This window comes from Misgurnus anguillicaudatus, chromosome 19 (assembly GCF_027580225.2).
Source record: "Misgurnus anguillicaudatus chromosome 19, ASM2758022v2, whole genome shotgun sequence".
Taxonomy (NCBI): domain Eukaryota; kingdom Metazoa; phylum Chordata; class Actinopteri; order Cypriniformes; family Cobitidae; genus Misgurnus; species Misgurnus anguillicaudatus.
Window position 1 is genome coordinate 52,234,892 of NC_073355.2, and position 23,591 is coordinate 52,258,482.

Genomic DNA, 23,591 nt, shown 5'->3' on the forward strand with positions numbered 1-23,591 from the left:
TGAATTAAATTGGGTAAATATAGGTGGATATTCAAAGGGAAACTGATGTGCCACACCGCCTGTGTGCAGTAGGTGGCGCTATGAGTGTTACGGAATATTGCCATGTTGATGTGTTCAGGCCAGGATCTTTATCAAACGTGTGAAGTAAGGGGCAGATCGGACGATGCATGCCTGAATTACAACAGCTTCCTGTTTCATGGCGAAACATCACATTTTGACAGGCCACCACGGACACGCCCTTAAACGAAAAGTCAAGATCTTCGCAATTTATCATTGCAAAGGCCTTAACATCAGTCTGACCAAAAATGAGGATGATTTGATTAAATCTCTAAGAGCAGTAAATCACGGCGTTAAACATGGCATTTCCTGCTACCTCTATGTGGCGCTATGACGGAAGCTAAATATTGGCATTGAAATGTGTTCAGGCCAAGACCCTTATCAAACATGTGAAGTGTGGGGCAGATTGGACATTGTATGCCTGAGTTATAATAACTTCCTGTTTCATGCGAAAATTTTGAAATTTGTCAGGCCCCCACGGACACACCCTCCAACGAAAAGTCAAAAGCTCCGCAATTTAACATCGCAAAGGCCTTTAGATGAGATTGACCAAATATGATGATGATCGGATTAAATCTCTAGGAGGAGTTTGTTAAACTACGAAGCCTGGAAATGGCAAAATTTGCACAGAAATCACAGAGAAAATTCAAAATAGCTGACTTCCTGTGGGGTTTAGAGCTTGGTTCCAAGGGACTTTTTTGTAGGTCTTGAGGTGATAGATGACCCTACCAAATTTCGTTTCTGTATGTTTTTCGTAGCGGGAGAGCTGTTCTCTTGAAATTTTGCAGGTGGCGCTATCGAGCCATTTCTACACGCCCATTTCTGAGGCCTATACCACATGTAAATTTTCGTTACTTCTGACGCGTGTGCAAAGTTTCATGAGTTTTCGAGCATGTTTAGGCCCTCAAAAATGCGATTCATTTTGGAGAAGAATAAGTAAAAGAAACTGAGCAAAAACAATAGGGCTTTGCACCCACGGTGCAGGCCATTCTGGCCTGCTCCTCGGTGCTCGGGCCCTAATAATTTGTTACAGCTCATTTATCTGATCTGCTTTCATATCATATTCCCTGCTAGCTTTAATTCTATCACTTTTCTTTTTGACTGTGTTGCAAAGTGAGTGGTGTGACAAACACAACCATTTGTCATATGGCCTGGTTTTGTGTCTCATCATCATTAACTGGTGTTATGTTTCTTTCCATCACTTCACTAGAGTTTTTATTATTTGATCCTGTTTCTCTTTTTAAGAGCTTCTTCATGTGATATTTCATTCAAGATCCCATCCTTTGTTCCCCTCCCATTTTTTGACTATTACGCCGATCTAACCAGCGACTGATACAACAGGCTTGTTCGACTTTATGTGGCATCACAACAAGAACCGAGCGGCAGATAACATCAAAATCCCGCGAGAGTGAGAAATCATACAAAGCAGACTGCTATTGAAATGCTCTTGCTGTACTTTGATGTCATCACCTGTCAGTTCTTGCAGCGCCACAAACAGCAACACAACAGCAGCAGTTCTGATGATCACGACACTTATAATGATCTCTGACACCTTTCATCCAATCATAATCAATATATGTTTAAGAGGGTCAAATAATAAGATTTCAGGTTTTCTTTTTATAAAGTGCACTATTTAGCTGTTTGTGCATGTATAAGATCTGCATAATTACAAAGTTCATTCTCAATTCTGAAGAGATCACTGATCCAGACCTGCCTAAAATGCCTCAATCCGAAATGCCCCAAAGTATTTTCAAATTCCTACTTTGCTAGGAAATTCTCACGTTTGTGATTTACAGAATGTAAGTGTGTTTTAATTAAAGTATTTAATATTGACTCTAAAAAAACTACAGCTCGAAGAATCTATGTTAGTTTTGTTTTGTCACACGTAAGATTAACATAAAGGGTATAAAAAGTGTTTTGTCTTAGACGGATAGTAAAGGTTTAATTAAAGGACTGTGTTAAAAGTAGGCTACCTGCTGTAAATTAACAAACTATTTGCCAAGACATAAGAGTTATAAATGAATATTTAATTAGGAGATAAGCTATCATTTTGACATATGTCTTAAATACACTGTATGTATACACAAAACCATATCCACACTTCTGCGACAAGTCATCCTTTGTGCCGTATTTCAGAGTAAGAAATTTGTCAACCCTACTTCTGACCAACATTTTCCTCAATTTCTTTCCCTCAAATCCCTTTTCAATCTTGTAGATTTGGCCATCATCCATTTAATTTCAGCCACATCTAAACTATTAGACATGATGTTACATTTACAGTACAGTTTATGCAGATCCACCAAAATAAAAGGTTTTCTCTTACCCAAAACTAAACACAAGGACACGTTAACACCCGTTGAACACCCCAACACCTCCTCAAGTGTTCTCAGGTGTGGTTTTGGTTCACAGCCTGACATGTTTTTCTGTCTGCTTGTCTCTATAGTGAGCTTGTGTACACTAATTCTGGATCTGCTCAAGATGAATCTCAGTTTCTATCTGTAATCTCTCTTCAGGATCAAATAACATTGTATTTTACTTTGTTGTTGTGTTTGAGTCAGTGATGTCATTTTGTTTGATTTGTGTTATAATTTGTTTTTGGTTCAGATCATCAGAGTAATGATGAGTATCAGTAGTAATGTTTATACACAAATGTACATTTCAACTGCACATCAAGAAAAACTTTATTTTTGTTTCTGGTTCTACTACCATGTTTATAAAATATTGGTTACAGTATAATGTAATAAACATTATATTTTATTAAATGTTTTTGTTTACTACTAAGAGTAAATGAATATTGGTGTTAAATGAAGTCAGACTGATTTAATCAGATTAAATTGCTTTGTTTAGAGTTTTGCTTCAGAAAAAGAAATACATTTTTTATAGTTGATGAACAGTTTGAATGCCGCTGATGTATGATAAATGTTTCGCACATTAATTAATTTTGTGTTTATGTATTTCTTTGTTTATGTTTGCTTTTTGTTAGAATGGAGAGTTCAAATGCAGTATCAGTTCATAAGATTTATCTTTTGTAGATGTTTGCTGCTGAAAATGATAAAAAACAAAAACGTAAACGTAATTTATTCAAGCGTTATTATTATTATTCATTATATTGATTCAAACAAGCTCGTACAGGACCAGCATTTTTACACAAACTTATACACACATTAACAAATGATGATTAAATCTGATGTTACAATTCATATATGAATAATTGACTGATATAATGTTAATATACAAATAAGACATTTTAATCTGTGTTGTATTTTATAATAAACCAGTATTCCCTAAGAAGCTGTAGGTAACAATGAATTTATAAACATAGTTAAGGGCCTAAAACCCCATAGCTATAAACTACAGCTTCACAATCTCTACCGCTATATTACTTTTTAACATACAGGTTTCCTAAAATAAACACACAACAAAAATGTAATGATGTATATAAAAAATAAAACTCTTCCAGTAAGCAGTGTAGATCTTCAGAAGTGGCTAAGTTGCTTGTTGCTAAGTAACAAATATTCAGTGATGATGTAATACTCATGTCACAGGTGTGAGTTTCTACAGTCAAGTTTTCAAACATAGTTAACACAATTATAATCAAACAGGAGAACTGCAGATACTAACAAGTTTTTATTGTAGCACTGTTCAATTATCTTGTACTTATAAAATTCCCAGTGTTAAATTAACACTACTGGGAGCTTATATGGTCCCACTCTAAAAAAGTGTTAAAGTAACACTGAAGCAGTGTTAAAGTGATGATTAAGACATTAATGGTGAACACCTGCTGGTCATTCTATGTCAAATCAACTTAATTTTAGAATTGTTCCTGTCTACATTTTTATTTTCTTTTAAGTAAGTAAGTAATACTAAAATAATGAAAAAGGTCAAAATATTTTAACTTTCTTCTTCATTTCAGTATTACTTTCTCCAGAAAAAGAGTCATCAAAAATTAGAGACAGGAAATTTTCCAGAAATTAAGTTGATTTGACACGAAATGACCAGCAGGTGTTCACCATTAATGTCTTAATCATCACTTCATTATCTCATTAACTTTAACACTGCTTCTGTGTTACTTTAATACTCTGTAGAGTGGGACCATATAAGCTCCCACCAGTGTTAATTTAACACTGGGAATTTTACTGTGTACATGAATCTCTAAACGAACACCAAGAAGAGCAAGTCTTGAAGTTTAAATACAATCAGAATTCAGTTTGTTGTGATTCAGTCACATATATTTGACTCAGCTGCTTCATTAGATGTATTTATCTAAACTCTCAATAGCATCCTGTTTTGTGTATTGCCTCCATTCATTTGGAATCTTTCCTTTCCCTTGAAATTTTTTATTGTAAAAACTCTCTAGATCTTTCTGAAATTTGCACACAAACCACTTCCAGTAGGGCAGCTCAGAGAGATCAGGGGTGATACTCCATTTTGCATAAACTTCTCCTGCTCTTCTGTATTCTCTGTAGAGGACTCTATGACCATCTGAGGTATAAAAATATTGATTACTTGCCACCTCTGCTGTACAAATACTGATGGATAAATTTGTAGTTTCACTGAGATGTGTCCCATTGATTCCAGTCACTCTATGAAAGGGAACACTGTGATCTCCATAATGATTCTCTATTGTGTTGGTGCAGATGGCTTTACAGAACGGACACTTAACCCAACAACACTGACAGAAATGATCAATAAGAATCTCATCTGGTCTGTTGTAGGGATTCAGTTTTTTATCAAATGTATCTGTGCTGAACTCTCTGCTGATTTCAGATATTATAGATGGAAGTTTTGTTATCATCACATCTTCTAAGAGTTCATAATCAACATCATGTTTGACTCCACTGAAGTCCTTCACAGAGAATATCAGAACATCTGAGAGCTTCTGTGTGAAAAACTTCAACCACAAATCAACATCTCCATTCTTCACTTGAACATCTTCAGTAGATTCATGAGCTGCTGTCAGGATCTTCTGCTGCAGGACTTTAATGTTTTCCTTCATCTTGGGTTGAACACTGACAGTAAACTTACTGCTGATGTAGTGATGGACTTCATCTCTGATGAAACTCTTGAAGTGTTCTTTTGGATTATGAATGTAGTTCATGTATTTATCAAAGTTCTCCTCTTCTGCCAGTCTCTTCAGGATGTGTTTCTCCAGATTTGATCTGTTTCCATTCAGTGATGGACAGTTTGATCTGATTTCATCTGCTAAATCTCTGGCAGTCTGTTTATAGAGACTCTGTTCAATGAGTTCTTTTAGTTTCTGACAGATGATCTCACCAAAAATAAAAGCTGATGTTGCTCCATTACAGTATTTCTGGAAAATCCTAAAGTATTCATCTCTCTTCTTCATCAGATAGAGAACAGGATCATTGGATTCTCTGAACATTCTGTGTTGATCATTGAATGTCTTTTCTACACTCTTAAATATAGAAAATACCAAATCTATGAAAAATTCTTTCCTGAATACATATTTCACTGACTTCTCCTCATATTCTGTTATTCTTGACTTGATGTAACCTATGAGGTCTTGAATGCAGCTTTTGTTGTAGCCCATCTTTGACATATTAAATGACCGAATCATTGTGTCTATCTGATCAGCAATACCATTGACTAGGGTTCTTATTTGAGTTTCAAGAAGAAAACTCTGTCTGTCACTTTTGAAGAAATTAACACAACGTTCTGTAATTCCGCTGGATTTCTTTATCTTTACATAATCTGAATAATTCTGCACAATGAAAATATTCATTTTGTTGTTCCAGGTGTCTACAGAGAGACTTTTATAGATGTCACTGAGGATCTCTTTCACATCTCTCATTATGTCAATGTCTTTGATTGGTGGAGTATCTCTGATGATCTTCTTCACACACTTTTCCCAAAACAAATCAAACTCTCTTTTTAGTATTTCTTCATTTTTGTCTTTGAGTTTTAATGCAAGTTCTTTACTCTTTTCTAAGAGAGTGTTTTCATGTTGTGTCCTCTGATCATCAATCTTTTTCTTCAGGTCTCGCTGCTGAAGAACTTGATTTAACTTCCTCTTAGTTTTTCTTATAATGCTTTCCTGGAGCTCTGTGATTTTTATTTCAAATGATGTTTTCCACTGAATCAGTATATCTTTATCTGTGTCTTTCTCAAAGAATTCTGACATTGAGTTTTTCACTTCTTCACTTTTCTTCTTCAGGTCTCTCTGAAGATCTGTTTCCTCAATTTCATGAATTGATTTATCTTCTATTTTGTTTTGTAGTTTGTTCTCAATTTCCAGCATGGCACTGCGTAGAGTCCAGGTCCACTTACTGTATTCTGTCTCCAGTCTCCTGTATACTGAAATCTCCAGAGAATTTTTGAAGCTGAACACAAATCGTTCGTTCAGTAAAGCCTCCCAGAGATCTTTAACTCTCTCACGCAGGTGTGTCAGACTCATACCAACTGATTTTGAGGCTTGTGTAATAATAGTTTTCTTCAGTTCTTGAATATTTTCACAGTAGTTTGGGTTCGGTGGTGCCATTGGTGGGCTTCCCTCCCACAGCTGAGCAAAATACTTCACATCATTCTGTACATCAAAATGAATGACATCACTGAAACATTTAGCATCATCAGCTTCCTCTTTAGCAGCGACTTTTGTCATCTCGTCTAGTGTCTCCTGCAGTCGTCTCTTTCCCTCCATGTTTTTCTTTCCAGCTGTGACGTCTGAAACGTTCTGATGTACAAACATACAGCTGGGATTCAGATTGACCTTCTTCATCCTCAGAAAGGCCCGAACAACAATCTGAAGAATATCCTGCATCTCAGCTGGGTTTTCTCCAAAGATGTTGATTAATGTCAGCTGTCCAAGACCCACAACAAATGTGGCCAGTTCATTGTCATGAAGTCTCGTGGATCTTCCAGTCAGTTCTAGAGATCGAAGACCCCCAGTATCAACAACCAAAATATAATCAAACTTCATCTGATCTTTCATCTCCTCTGATACTCTGATCAGTTGCATGAAAGCTCCTCTGGTGCATCGTCCAGCACCGACTCCAAACTGAAGTCCAAACATGGCATTCAGCATGGTGGATTTCCCAGAGCTCCTTATCCCTAAAACTGACAGCACAAAGACTCTCTGGTCTCCCAGTTTCTGTATGAGTTCATCTAGAACAGAAGTGATCCAGATCAGAGGAACATGATCAACATCTCCATCCATCAGCTCCAGTGGAAATCCACAGATCATCATCTCTGCTGCAAGACTCGTGAGAGAAGAGAAGTCACACTGCAGATCTGTCTTGTTCTTATTCACAGATGAACATGATTCATAGATCTGACCGATCTCTCTTATGATGTGCTCCAAGCCAAATGTTGCTGTTTGAAGTTTTTCAGATATTCTCTGAAGTTCTGCTTGTTCAGCTTTGAGTTTCTTAGATTTATAGTTACTTTTCGGAGAGAAAACTGTTGACCACTTTTCATCATATTTGTAATGTAAATCACAAAGATCAGCTGTGGTAAATTCATTCAGGAGGATTCTGAGCCATTCCACGAAAAACATCTTATTAGCATTGTTGTGTGAATCCATTTCTTTTATGAATAACGTTATAAACTGACTCATGTGAATTTCATGTTGCTGTTCACGAATTTTCTTCATTTCTGTTTGTTTTCTGCTTATTTCTTGTTCTATGTCTTCCCCTTGAGGTCGATGAAGTTCTTTGTTCTTCTGACACCACTGATGCCAGAGTTTCCCCTGATGAGGCAGAAGTGATTCTTTGATCTTTGTCAGATCTTTATTCTTCAGTAAACTCATCATCTGTTGTGCTGCTTCTCTTCCTCTCCTGCAGTCTTCATCATCTTCCTCATCTACTCTGATATCTGAGTGTTTGGACAAATCTTCAAGTCTGAACATGGAAGCTGATGCTGAAGATGAGAGACAATCATTTATAGCTCTTCTGAGTTCTTCTGATACATCTGACTGATTTCTGTCTTTCAAACCTATTTTATATATTCCTCTCCTCATCTTAATGACAGCAGATTCATCATCAGTAAGAAGACAAATAAGTGGCTTTGAGTCTCTGAAGAGGTTTTGAATCTTTGATGCATTTTTATCATTCCTGTCAAGTTTTGGTAGAAGAACAACATTGACTGAAGACATTTGAGTCAGAATCTGCAGTTGTTTCTCATGGACTCCTGCATCACCATGAAGATTACAGAAAGCAACACAGTTATTAAATTTATCTGTGTCTTTTCCAGATGGGCAGAACCAGGCGATCTCCACCACTCCATCCATCAGTAGTCTGGTTCTGCTGCTGCCTGGACAGTTCCTGTGGAAGAACGTGTTGTGTTTCTCATTGATCAGATTGTTCATTAGCTGAGACTTGGATGAAGACACAGAATCAAACCTGAAGAACGACACCATTGGAGTTTCTGCTTTGTACACCGGCTCTTTTTTATTGATGATGTCATTGTTAGTATTTCTCATCTTCCAGCTCTTGTTGATTTGTCTGAATGTCCAGAGAGGAAACTCAATCTGTTGTGTGAATGGATGAGGAACAAGAAGAGGAAGAGCAAACTGACACTGTGAGAGTTTAGTGACCATCAGCTGCTTTAGGAAACTATCAGCACAATGAAACACAGACATCTGAACATCCATCGGGTGAACACGGTCTGATTTACATATGTAATTAGACAAAGACATTTCTTCAAAAATATCCTTCTCCTCAAGTGAGGTCTGTTTGTTGTGTGTGATGTTGTTCATTGGTGTTTTTAGTTTTAATGTATCTTGCTGTGTAGTTCATCATCAGTAGTTTCTGTAGATAAATCTTCACCAGCTCTTCTTCAGCACAAGACTCATGAGACTGTAATGAATGTTTAGATATCTGAAGAACATCTGAAGCTCTCAGTTTATTCTGATGTTTGTCTGTAAGATGAAGCTTCTGAAACAGATGTTGTATTTGTTCAGTCTTATCTTGTTGTAGATGTTCATCTGATCTGATTCCTGCTGTTTCAAAGTCCTTATTTAATAGACAAAACATTAAAACAGTATTTATTATCAGTGTCATTTTATCTGAACTTCTGTAGTTTAAATAATTATTTAATAGTTAATATTAATTATAGTTCAAGTTCATTTTATTTATATAGCACGTTTAAACATGGCCGCAGGCCAACCAAAGTGCTGTACAGGTAAATAACAAAAACAAATAAATACACAATAAGCTCTAAAAAGTTAAGAGAAGGAAGCATAAAAACTATTAAGAAGAAAACCATCATACAATTAAAAAACAACATTACAACGTTACTCATCAAATTAATCAAAGGCAGCATGAAACAGATGTGTTTTGAGAGAGGATTTAAAAACAGACAGAGAAGGCGCTGATCTAATATGAAGTGGAAGCCCGTTCCATAAGGTCGGCCCTGCCACTTTAAAAGCACGATTTCCTCTAGATCATAAGATCAGACATAAACGTATACACTCAATCAACTTAGTGTTCATTTCTGTCATGCAGTTATTTGAATCTTGTGTTAAATTTGTTGTAATGTTTGTACACTTTTTGTTTTATTATTTCATTTTTTATTATTATTCCACAATTCATCTCTTATTAAGAGTCAGTATATAGAGTGTAATAATGTCTAATCTCATTCACTCTTTATTCAGTTTTATTTCAAGGTTTCTCAGATCTGAAATGTTTCTTTAAAGATTGTGACTGTGAGATGATTAAATAATATGAATGTAGTGAAAGTGTTTTTAGTGTTTGACAGCTGTAAACATGAACATTATAAACAGAAAACTATAAATAAATATATTCAGTCTAGTGAGGATTATAATAATGAATGAAACATGAGTGTAAATAATCTCACCTGTGACTGAGAGATCTTATTCATCTCTTCTTTCTCTCTTTCATGTTTCTCTATCATCTCTGTTGTTCTTCTCTTTAGTTCTTCTTCATTCTCTTCTTTCATGAGTTTCAGTTTATCTTCACAGATCTTTTCTTGTTCTTCTCTCATGTTTCTCTCCTCCTTTATTCTCTTCTCAAACTCTTCTAGTTGATCTTCTTTCTCTCTTTCTATTTTCTCTTTCTCTTTCATGATTTCATTCTTGAGTTTCTAACACTGTTCAACATAAATCTGTCTCTCGTCTTGTCTTTGTCTCTCATGTTCCTCTCTTTCTTTTCTCATCTGTCTCTCTTGCTCCTCTTTCTCTTTTATTTCTCTTTTATATCTCTCTTCTCTCTCTCTAAACTCATCTTCTCTTCTCTTTCTCTCTCTCTCATGATTCTCTATTGTATTCATCAGTTTGTCTGTTTGTGTCTCATATTTCATCTGGAGATCTTTATTTTCTTTCTTCAGTTCATCCGTTTCATTTTTATCTCTTCTCATCTCATCTCTCATCTCTCTCACATGTTCATCTTTCTCTTTTATTTCTGTCTTGTATTCTTCTTCTTTTTGTCTGAATTCTTCTTCTCTTTTCTTCTTCTCTTTGTCTTGATTCAGTTTTTCTTCCTCTATGTGTTTTGTTAATCTCTCTATTTCTCCTACATGTCTCAGCTGAAGATCTTCTTTCTCTCTTCCTATTTTCTCTTTCTCTTGTTTGATCTTCTCGTTCTCTTTCTGCAGTTCCTCTCTCTCTTTAAGTCTCTGATTATATTCAGCCCACATTTCTCTTTCTCTTTCTCTTATTTTCTCATTCACTTCTCGGTTTTGTCTCTCATCTTTTTCTCGTTCTCTTCTCATCTCATCTCTCATCTGTCTCTCTTGCTCTTCTTTCTCTCGGCTCAGTTCTTCAATTCTCTCCATCAGTTTCTTTATTTGTTGTTGTTGTTTTTCTCGTTCCATCTCTCTGAATATCTTAGATGAGTAGTAACTTCCTCCGTTTGCTTTCACCATGTGATCTATTTTCTCCAGTAGAAGAGAAACTTGTGTTTGATCTTCAGTCAGATTATTATTGAACACATGATATCTGTTTCCACACTCTTCTAGCAGGTTTCTAATCCCAGATCCAGGTTTTCCCAAACACTCTTCAATAGTTTTGTTTCTCAGATTATCTCCTCTGGTGAAGAGCACCATTGTGTACATTAAAGAGTTTTCACCAAACGTCTCTTGAATGATCTTCACTGATTCTGCTTCCTCTTGTGTAAATCGTCCCAGTGGAACCAGTAAAAGAAACACATGAGGTCCTGGCAGAATCATTGAGATACAGTTCATCATTTCTCTCTTGATCTCTTCATGACTGCGTTCAGTATCAAACAGTCCTGGAGTGTCGATCACAGTGATCAATCTGTTGTTGATTTCAGCTGTTTGTTTCTGACATTCACTGGTCACTGATTCAAAAGATTCATCAGATATAAACGCTTGTTTGTTTAAGATTGTGTTTCCTGTGGCACTCTTCCCAACTCCAGTTTTACCCAGCAGCACAATCCTCACATCATCTCTCATCTCTGGAAGATCTATCAAAGAGAAAATTTCTTATAGTTATTTGTAGACACTGTCTTGTTTACCTTTGTTTCACGTGCTGAAATCGTGTTTGTTCTTGTGCGTTCTCGCGTTAGTTATGGTTGTTTGTTGTTGAATATTGTTGGGCATGTCCTGCTAAATTCAATTACACAATTCAAGCAGTTATTTAAACAGTCAGTCCACTGTGACAGCCTCATCACGTGCAGCCACCCTCGTGTGAAGAACGAAGAGTGTAAAGACCAGCAACTGACCTGCGCAACTCCAACAAGCAGGAAACCGACAGGGCACTTGAGTATTGTACTTTTTGTACTAACTTTTTGTTCTACAGTATATTTATGTTTATCTTTTTCTCCTCTCTTGTACATTTCCTACTTCTCTATTTTGATTATGTGCTTTATAATCCTCACTGTCACTTCAACTTGTAAATCAGTTGTATCACGCAGACAGCAACGCAATGTTAATAATCTCCACACTCTTTCACCATCCACAACCGCCTCAATTACTTTTCCCATTGGCTTATGGAACTGCCAATCTGCTGGAAACAAAGCAGATTTCATTACTGCTACTGCATCACATTTTGTTTTTTTCTGTTCTAGCACTTACTGAGACCTGGATTAAACCAGAGGACACTGCCACTCCGGCTGCACTGTCCAACAACTACACTTTCTCCCACTGTCCTCACACAACAGGAAGGGATGGAGAAACCGGTCTGCTCATTCCAAAGGACTGAAAATTCCAACAGTTCACACCTTCATGTGACTGCAGCTCTTTCAAGTCGCATGCTGTTACTATCATCCACCCTACTAAAATCCATTTTCTAGTTATCTATCGCTCCCCAGGTCAACTTGGACACATCTTGGAGGATTTGGATGTACTTCTGTCTTCCTCCCCAGAGGATGGTACTCCGTTAGTTGTACTTGGTGACTTCCACCTTGGAACATCCACCTTGAGAAATCAAAGGCAGCTGACTTTAACACCCTGACTGTATCATTTGACCTCAAATGAGCCCCTACTTCACCATACCACAGGTCTGCTTATATTTTATATCTTATCTACACACACTGATGTTTCACTCTTCACACCCAGGTCAGCCTGCTACACACATCAGATCACTTCCTCCTCACTCACTGTTTAAAGATGAGAAGGAGGACATGAGGTCCTGGATGAGACAGATCCACACACTCGCTCACTGTCTGTATGATCTGATGATATGAGAGGTTCATGTTCCGGCACAATCTATGCACGCTCTCTCCCTCCCGCTTATCCTCTGTGGTCTCCTCCATGCTCCCTCCAACCAACTATTGATATATATTGTTTTTAGATATAAACAACATACCGACACAATACTCCACACTTATATCCTGCTTTGACAGTTTATGCCCTCTTACATCTAGACCAGCCCACACCATCTGCCCCTTGGTTATCTGATGTTCTCTGTAGGCATTGCTTCAGACTCAGGGCTGCAAAGATGAAGTTGCACTCCTGCTGACCTCTGTCTCTATCAGTCTCTTCTGTCCTCTTTCTCCACAGATGTCTCCTCTGCCAAAGCTCCCTACTATCACTCAAAAATCAACAGCTCACCTGACTCTCATGCAGACCTTCTCTGCTCTTCTCTGTCTGTCCCCCCCACATTCATCTGACTTAACGGCTGATGATTTTGCTTTCTCTTTTGTGAACACAACAAACACTTTCAGCAATCAGTTCTCTATGCCACCACCTCTTGCACATGCTCAAACCCCTGATGCATGCTTGCTTCCCTCATTCTCTCTCTTATTTGAAGCGGATGTTTCCAAGGTCTTTGCTTCTAGCCAACCGACTACCTGCCCGCTAGATCCCATACCCACCCATCTCCTTCAGGCCATCTCTCCGTCGGTTATCCCTGCTCTCATCCACATTATCAATTCATCTCTTTCCATTTGTACATTCCCTCCAGCTTTTAAAGAGGACCGGATAACGCCGTTGCTAAAGAAACCCAAACTACAGACCCGTATCTCTTCTTCCCTTCATTGCCAAGACTCTTGAGCATATTGTTTTTGACCAGCTCTTATTCTTCATCACACAAAATATCTTCCTGGACAGCAATCAGTCTGGTTTCAAGAGCGGTCACTCCACTGAGACTGCGCTGCTCTAAGTCATTGATGCCCTAAGGCAGGCAAGGGCAACCTCCAAATTATCTCAATACTGAGGTACATCATGGCTTTCACACAACACACAACTCCACTTGTCATTCCAACCTGACAGTCTCACAGTTTCTGCTCGCATCTCAGCATGTCTGAGTGACATCTCACTCTGGATGGAGGATCTTAATTTCCAGCTGAACCTTGCAAAGACAGATTCATCACAACCTTTCCATTCAGTTAGGTTCTTCGACCATCACGCCTTCCAGGACAGCCAAAAACCTGGGAGTGGTCATTGATGATCAGCTTAGCTTCACGGAGAATGTTGCCAGCACCACCCGCTCTTGTGGATGCATTCTCTACAATATTAGGAAAATTAGACCTTTCCTAAATGAGCACGCTACGCAGGTCCTAGTCCAAGCTCTTGTCCTGTCCAGGCTGGACTACTGCAATGCGTTACTGGCCGGACTCCCAGCCTGCACAACCAAACCCCTACAGATGATTCAGAATGCAGCGGCAAAAGTACTCTTCAATGAGTCTATGAGGGCGCACGTCACTCCTCTCTTTGTCAAGTTACACTGGCTCCCTATAGCAGCTCGCATCAAATTTAAAGCTTTGCTCCTGGCCTTTAAAACCACCACTGGGTCAGCACCCCGTTACCTTCACTTAGTTATACAGACTTATGTACATTATTGACCCCCGCTCTCCCTGGGTTCCGTCCTAAAAATGGAAAAAACATTATTGTGTACCTTCTCTGGATCTGTTCAACATCTGTGAAATAATCTGCCGGTCATGATACGATCTGCTGACTCTACTGCTGTCTTTAAGTATCGGCTATAAACCAATCTCTTCCACCAACACATTACCATCATTACTAATACAGAGCTTAATGTTTTTTCTATTTTCCCATCTTTATCTGTACATTTTCAGTGACAAAAATTTACTAAATAACCCTTGGCTATGTATATAATGAGACTAGTTTTAGTGCACTTACAGTATTGTTCAAAATAATAGCAGTACAATGTGACTAACCAGAATAATCAAGGTTTTTAGTATATTTTTTTATTGCTACGTGGCAAACAAGTTACCAGTAGGTTCAGTAGATTCTCAGAAAACAAACAAGACCCAGCATTCATGACATGCACGCTCTTATGGCTGTGCAATTGGGCAATTAGTTGAAAGGGGTGTGTTCAAAAAAATAGCAGTGTGGCATTCAATCACTGAGGTCATCAATTTTGTGAAGAAACAGGTGTGAATCAGGTGGCCCTTATTTAAGGATGAAGCCAACACTTGTTGAACATGCATTTGAAAGCTGAGAAAATGGGTCGTTCAAGACATTGTTCAGAAGAACAGCGTACTTTGATTAAAAAGTTGATTGGAGAGGGGAAAACCTATGAAGAGGTGCAAAAAATGATAGGCTGTTCAGCTAAAATGATCTCCAATGCCTTAAAATGGAGAGCAAAACCAGAGAGACGTGGCAGAAAACGGAAGACAGCCCTCAAAATGGATAGAAGAATAACCAGAATGGCAAAGGCTCAGCCAATGATCACCTCCAGGATGATGCAAAGTCCCTCTGTTAAAAAAAGGCACGTGCAGAAGAGGTTACAATTTGCCAAAGAACACATCAACTGGCCTAAAGAGAAATGGAGGAGCATTTTGTGGACTGATGAGAGTAAAATTTTTGGGTCCAAGGGCCACAGGCAGTTTGTGAGACGACCCCCAAACTCTGAATTCAAGCCACAGTACACAGTGAAGACAGTGAAGCATGGAGGTGCAAGCATCATGATATGGGCATGTTTCTCCTACTATGGTGTTGGGCCTATTTATCGCATACCAGGGATCATGGATCAGTTTGCATATGTTAAAATACTTGAAGAGGTCATGTTGCCCTATGCTGAAGAGGACATGCCCTTGAAATGGTTGTTTCAACAAGACAATGACCCAAAACACACTAGTAAACGGGCAAAGTCTTGGTTCCAAACTAACAAAATTAATGTTATGGAGTGGCCAGCCCAATCTCCAGACCTTAATCCAATTGAGAACTTGTGGGGTGATATCAAAAATGCTGTTTCTGAAGCAAAACCAAGAAATGTGAATGAATTGTGGAATGTTGTTAAAGAATCATGGAGTGGAATAACAGCTGAGAGGGCCACAAGTTGGTTGACTCCATGCCACACAGATGTCAAGCAGTTTTAAAAAACTCTGGTCATACAACTAAATATTAGTTTAGTGATTCACAGGATTGCTAAATCCCAGAAAAAAAAAGTTTGTACAAAATAGTTTTGAGTTTGTACAGTCAAAGGTAGACACTGCTATTTTTTTGAACACACCCCTTTCAACTAATTGCCCAATTGCACAGCCTTAAGAGCGTGCATATCATGAATGCTGGGTCTTGTTTGTTTTCTGAGAATCTACTGAACCTACTGGTAACTTGTTTGCCACGTAGCAATAAAAAATATACTAAAAACCTTGATTATTCTGGTTAGTCACATTGTACTGCTATTATTTTGAACAATACTGTATGTATTGCTGTTCTTGTGTTGCTATAATTGCTGCTATTGTTTGCCTCATTTGTAAGTCACTTTGGACAAAAGCGTCTGCTAAATTATTAAATGTAAATGTAAATCCTTTATGTTCACACTCACCTCTTTCATCTGTCTGCTGCTTCACTATAAAACTCTCTGCATCTTCATAAACATCACAGATCAGATAACGGTTATCATTTGATTTGACAATGTCTCTAAATGTCTCTATGAGATGAGGAGCAGTGCAGTTTCTCTTCAGTCTGTAATGTCTGTTAAAGGATTGTTTAATGATTTTCTGTATGTTGTCATTGACTTCAGTCTGATGATCACTGTGTGAGTCGTGTGTTGTGAGCACCAGTGTGTGTTGATAAACACTATCAGAGAAATAGTTGAGGATGATCTCCAGACGCTGTTGTTCTTCTCTTGAACACTCATCATGTTTAAAGATGAGAAGGAGGATATGAGGTCCTGGATGAGACAGATCCACACACTCTCTCACTGTCTGTATGATCTGATGATATGAGAGGTTCAGCTGGAGCAGATGAGGACAGTTGATGATCATCATGTCTTTTCCTCTGACTCTCTCAATCTGATGATCATCTGGAGGAGCTTCACTATCAAACGCTGATCTCTCTAATATGAAGTTTACCACTCGACTGTTTGTTGACACATCTTTACCCAGCAGAATAATCCTCACTATAGACAAGAATCACACATTTAATATTTACAATCCTCAACATCACACACTGACACAACACAACACAATCTGTAACATGTTTCTCTATGTAAAGACTTACTGTAAGGAGGATCTTTTTCTTTGCTGTGTCTTCTCCTGCGAGCAGGATTGTGAACAACAGACACTGCAGAAAACAAAAACATTACACTTATATTAAACTCTGAGATTCATAACAGTGAGAAATATCAACTTATGATGTGTGTATCTCACCTGTGCTGTCAGTGGTGGACATGATCCTGTCTCTTTATTTTAACCTCACATGATCTTCTTCTAGCCAGAGATAAACATCATCACACCAAACACTTTTTTCTCCGTTTGTTGGATTTTCTTAAAGTTGTAAAAAAAACTACTTCAAATGATAATGCCTAAAATGTGAACTTAAAGTGAGAAAATTTAATTTGAAAATGTTTAAATATTGTAGCAATTGAAGTATTTTTTTTGAAGTTGATCCAACTTCTACATTTGACAGATATGCATACACTAGCTTTCTACTAGCTCTTAACCTGAAGTACTGTCTGTGTGAGCAGATCTCATACACAAACCATATACTAACACCCAATAGAGAATGTATTCTGATAATGACCTAAAGGACTAATGGTTCATTTGGATAACGCAGTAAATAACTTTATATTTAAGTAAGAATGAAAGAAGTTCTTAGTGCATTATGATTTAAGTACAGTAGTGTTATTGTAAAGTTTGACTAAACTTTTTTACCTTATGCAGAATTTGTTCATTTACTCTCAATGCATCATGTTTATGATCTGTGTGTGTTACAGTTGTAAAGTAAAAATAATCATAACATATCACACAGCTCTTCTTCTGACACTTAACTAAATCTTTAACACAAAGATCTGATCATGAGTCGATTCTGTAAAATGAAAGTGAAACTGTCTGATGTTACTGCAACTCATTCAGAAATTTATATCTGAACTCTTTGTTTTCTCTTGTTGTAATATTTTAATACACGCTTATATTACAAATATTGAGATTTGAAAATACCTGTATGTTAAGGTTTCATCATGCTTAGGTGATTCTTTCAGTATTTCCTTCATGAAAGCAGGAAGAGATCTGAATGGGGGTGGAGTCTGCAGGTGCGTGTGTGGGCTTAAAGGGATAGTTCACCCAAAAATGTAAATTCTCTCATCATTTTAATATACTACTTAATTTAGCTGACGCTTTTATCCAAAGCGACTTACAATTGCTATACATGTCAGAGGCTGCACGCCTCTGGAGCAACTATGGGTTAATAAGTGTTTTTCTCAGGGACACAATGGTGTGTCACAGTGGATTCGAACCCAGGTCTCTCACAGCAAAGGCATGTGTCTTATCCACTGCCTTATCACCACCACCACCACCACCATACTAAAAGTTCTTCTTAAGTACTTCTTAAGAACAAAAATGTGCTACAAATGTATTTAGGTACCACTTGTAGTAAACTTGAACCCATCTTTGTATGAAAATAGAGCTCTTTAAGTATACATTAAGGAAGTGTACTTTTTCACCTGGGAAGTTATTTTCAGTTTCCTTAGGCCCACTTGAGGGCCACTGGCTCTCAAAATGTCTGCGCACAGCCCTGTAGATTGTGACAATGCCACACAAGACGCATGTTTTAACCGCTCAATATATATTTTTTATGATTTTATGTATATTTGAGTTTTAACTAGGTTTTACATGTAGTCTTAGCCATTTTATTCCATTTTATCTCTTACTTTTAATTTGTGTGTATGTCTTTTATTTTGATATGGTTTACCTGTCATGTAAGTGATCACATGACAGGAAACAAGTAACCATATAAAAGGAAGTAGCATAGAGCACAAGGGGAGGATATGCTAAAGCTAATTCACTGCTGGATTGAGGAGTTTCTTTCATGGTTTGTAATGTTCTTATTTATATAACTGAATAAGACATCATGAATCCAACTTGTGCTAGTTTCATCTAGCTGTGTTTATTAACAACGTCACATGAACTCTTACTCTCTCGTGCTATCATACAGTCACTCCAGTACATACAAATGTTAGGGCTCCCCCTATTGGTATCTCCTTTGTTAACACTCATCATTACATCCCCCTTCCAAACAGGTATGATTTTACATATAACTTCTAACTGACTGTCAGTCTAAGTAACATTCAATATGTCAAAATTAGAGCAACAAACTACATTCCTTAGCATTTAGCTTTTTTTTACTTGAACACATTATAACTCAAACAGTTGAAAATACATTATAACAGCATATTTGGCACAAGTATTAACAATTAATATTATGTTATGTTTTTTTTTTACTGTGGCATTTTTAACAACTTTCTGTCACAGCTTCTTAGTCGAATTAATTTCACTCTTGCTCTATGAGCCTCTTAGGAGGTTTCCGTGGTCTGGTAGACCTTCTCAGTGTCTCAGTCATTGTGATATGTGAAGGAGGCTCACTGTGGTCAACATCTTGTGTAACACTTTCTTGTTGTTCCGATCCAGTCACCTCAGCTTGATGTTCAATGCCTTGAGCCTTTAACAGACTCCTTCTGTTTCTCCTGAACAATTGCCCATTCTCTGTCTGAACAACAAATGACCTGGGACCTACTTCACTGAGAACTGTTGCTTTCCTGTCCCAGCTGTCAGGACCCTCAATTTTCACAACATCTCTTTCCTGAAGAGGTTCCAGACACCTTGCTGTTTTGTCATAGTTCATTTTCTGTCTGAGTTTGAGTCTCATCCTTTTGTCATTCAGCTTATAGTTGTGTTTGTTATCATTGTTTTGTGGAATGTGTGGAAGTGTAGTACGCAGCTTGCGACGCATTAGTAACTCAGCAGGAGATGCTCCGCACTCTAAAGTTGCAGCTCTGTAGCTTAATAAGGCCAGATACGGATCAGTCTTACTGTCTCTAGCTTTTTTCAACAGTCTATTTATGATTTGCACCCCTTTTTCAGCCTGTCCATTGGCTTGTGGATACAAGGGACTAGAGGTGATATGTTGAAATCCATATTGCATTGCAAAGTCTCTAAATTCACCACAATCATACTGTGGACGTTTATCGCTGATGACACATTGTGGAATCCCATGTCTGGCGAAAAAACCTTTCATGTGTGTGATGACAGATTGAGCTGATGTGCTGGACAGCTGTGCAACCTCTGGATAGTTAGAATAGTAGTCAATCACTAGAAGGTAGTCTTTGCCATGCAAATGAAATAAATCCGTGCCTACTTTTTTCCATGGTGCAGTGGGTAGGTCTGTTATCAGCATTGGCTCCTTTGTTTGTTTGTAGTGATGTTTGAGACATGTTTCACATTTCTGTATCATCTCCTCAATGTCCTTGTTTATGCCAGGCTAGTAAACTGTCTCTCTCCTCTTACATTTTTCCACGCCTAGATGTCCCTCGTGGATACGGTGAAGCATATCCTGGCGCAAGGATTGCGGGATGACAATTCTGTTTTGTCTCAGCACCAGCCCATTAGCCATACATAAATCTGCACGCACCGAGTAGTAGCTTGGACAGACTCCTTTTGGCCAGTCATTTTGGATGTGGTGGGACACTTTCTGCAGCAAAGGGTCTTTCGCTGTCTCTTGTACGATTCTTTGCAACATGACATCTGATGTTGGGAGTGAAGCAGTCACCATATTTATGTGTTTTTCAGATTCCTCAGTTGTAGGGCTGACCAACATGTCACTGCTTGGTGCTGGTGCTCGTGACAAAGCATCTGCCAGCACGATGTATTTTCCTGGCGTGTAAATCAGCTCAAAGTCATAGCGTTGTAACGCCATCATCATTCGCTGGATCCTGGGTGACATGTCGTTAAGATTCTTTTTTCTGATTGAAATGAGCGGTTTGTGATCTGTCTCTGTCGTGAAAGTTGGTAGTCCATACACATAACTGTGAAACTTTCCACAGCCAAACACAAGACCCAAAGTCTCTTTCTATCTGAGCATAGCGTTGCTCGGTCTCCGTCATTAATCTAGACGCGTATGCTACAGGTTGCCATTTGTCTCCGTTCAATTGGAGCAGTAGGGCTCCTAAGCCATCTTTTGAGGCATCTGTGGAGATTTTTGTTGGTTTTGATGGGTCGAAGAATGTGAGGACTGGTTCTGTAGTTACAGTGTCCTTTAATTGTCTCCATTCTTTCTCATGTCGAGCAGTCCACTTAAACACTGTTTTGTGTTGTAGCAATTCTCTGAGACATGCTGTTTTGGAGGAAAGGTTAGTAATGAATTTTCCCAGGAAATTAATCATTCCCATGGCTCTCAAGACACCTTTTTTGTCAGAGGGGGCAGGCATGTCCAATATGGCTTGCACTTTTGACTGATCAGGTTCCACCCCTTCACTTGTGATTTTGATTCAAGGCACTTGTCTCTATTAAGTTTTAGTCTTCTTTTTGACTCTCTGTAAGAGTTTCTCCAGTCTTTCATCGTGTTGCTGTTTTGTCTTTCCCCAGACCACCAGGTCATCTATATACACTCTGGTGCCTTCCAGACCTTCTATTATGGACTCCATAGCTCTGTGAAAGATCTCTGGCGCTGATTTAATGCCGAACGGGAGCCATAAGAAGCAGTAACGACCAAAGGGTGTGTTGAAGGTGGTGTATTTGCTGCTTTCTGGGTCCAGCCTCAGCTGCCAAAACCCATGTGAAGCATCCAGTTTGCTAAAAAACTTGGCACCAGCCATTTCACTCAAAATCTCTTCTCTTTTGGGAATCTGATAATGTGCTCTTTTGATATTTTCATTTAGATCTTTAGGATTAAGGCAGACTCTGAGAGCACCTGTGTTCTTTTTCTTGACACATGTAATGGAGTTGACCCAGTCTGTGGGCTCTTCCACACGCTCTATGACACCCATTTGAGTCATTCTTTCAAGCTCTTTTTTTAAAGCAGTCCTGAGTGGCGCAGGCACTAAAGCTCATTGGCTTGACAAATTTTTATAGCACTGTCCAACGTGAGCTCTGTTTCTCTAAATAATTTCTCCCGGAGCTTCTTTTCATTTGTTCCAAACACTATTTGGTCTCTGACCATGGAGTCTCTGAGAGCACCAAAATTACATGTCTGTGCTTTAATCTTTAGGTCGGTCAGAAAAGTATCAAAAGACTCACCCTGGTTCTGTAGGCGTGAGCGAAAGACGTATCTCTCGTACGTTTCATTTTGTTTTGTAAGACAGTGTTCATCAAATTTCTTCACGACTTCATCAAATTTGTCTTTGTCCTCTGGTTGAGCATACACAAATGTGTTGAAGACCTCTATTGCTTCTGTGCCGGCGATGGTGAGCAGCATAGCAATTTTTCTTTCATCTGCCCGTCGATCCACTCCGACAGCCGCAATATACAACAGAAACTGCTGTTTGAACGACCTCCAGCTTGCATCTACGTTTCCAGTCAGCTTTAGTGGACCTGGCGGTTTCATTGCATCCATCATGTTGTGTAGCTTTTTGTTCTTGACCCGACTCCTGGTACCATGTAATGTTCTTATTTATATACCTGAATAAGACATCATGAATCCAACTTGTGCTAGTTTCATCTAGCTGTAGCAAATGTTAGGGCTCCCCCTATTGGTATCTCCTTTGTTAACACTTATCGTTACATGGTGGACTTACCCTTCCAGACATCTTTTGTGGATTACACTATCATTGGATTGTATTTACACTGGAGAACACTTTGCACATTTGGACTTTTAACACGCTTGAACTTTTAGATTGTTTTAGGTTTGGTTTTCTTGTATTCCTTTCTTTTAACAGTCTTAAGTTTTAATGTGTTGTTTTAAGTTCATTGTGATCTTGTAAATACACTTATTTAATTTCATTTCACTTGTTTGTCATCCTTTTAACATTGTTTTAACCTCACACAGTAAGATCTGACCCCTTTTAACTATTTGTAACTCAGCTGATAGGGCTGATCGTTACAAGATAGTAGACCATAGAAAATTATTCCAGCACATTTACTGACATTGATAGATTGCCCAATACCAAATAAGAAAAAATAATATCTAATTTGATTAATTTAATTCTTAGACTCTAAGCTTGTCGTCTCAGTTGGTGTTTTCCCCATGAGTAACAACATATTTAGGCTTACATTTTGTTTCACATAAATTGTTTGCATTCTTAACAATTCAAGTTTGTACTGTCGAGTTGCTTTTGAAACAGGCATATTCAATAAAAACAAGAGTAACACAAAAAATATCTCTTGTTCTGTTGTGTTACTTTCATCCCATCTGACAGGGTCAAAAATAACAGTAACACTTAACATAAGGTTCATTAGTTAACTACATTAGTTAACATGAACTAATAATGAACTGCACTTATACAGCATTTATTAATCTTTGTTAAAGGAATAGTCTAACCCTTTGCCATATTAGACTATGTTATTACCTCAACTTAGACAAATTAATAGATATCTATCTTTTTTCAATGCGTGCACTGTACAGCGCGTCGTGAATGTGTTAGCATTTAGTCTACCCCCATTCATTCATATGGTACCAAACAGAGAAGCCACCAAACACTTCCGTGTTTTCCCTATTTAAAGACTGTTACATGAGGAGTTATACCAGTAAGTATGGTGCCACAAAATACAACTTTTTTTGGTACCATAGAAATTAATGGGGCTAGGCTAAATGCTAACACTTTCACAACGGGTAGACTATTCTTTTATTTACAAATATTAATAAATACTGTAACAAATGTATTGCTCATGGTTTGTTCATGTTACTTAATTCATTAACTAATGTTAACTAATAAACCTTATTCTAAAGTGTTACCAAAATAACAATGCGCTCCCAATGTT

At 38.0% G+C, this 23,591-nt stretch overlaps 1 protein-coding gene across 1 annotated transcript; it reads right to left on the reverse strand.

The window, feature by feature from the left end:
• Positions 1-4,204: 4,204 nt before the first annotated feature.
• On the reverse strand, positions 4,205-17,916 carry LOC129426479 (interferon-induced very large GTPase 1-like). Its single transcript, XM_073856728.1, is given in 9 exon segments — positions 4,205-8,741; positions 8,743-9,087; positions 9,445-9,452; positions 9,871-10,089; positions 10,132-11,456; positions 16,226-16,801; positions 16,903-16,965; positions 17,052-17,168; positions 17,841-17,916. Coding segments are annotated over 8 exon segments (6,993 nt in total). The 5' UTR covers positions 17,074-17,168; positions 17,841-17,916; the 3' UTR covers positions 4,205-4,306.
• Between the last annotated feature and the right edge of the window lie 5,675 nt (positions 17,917-23,591).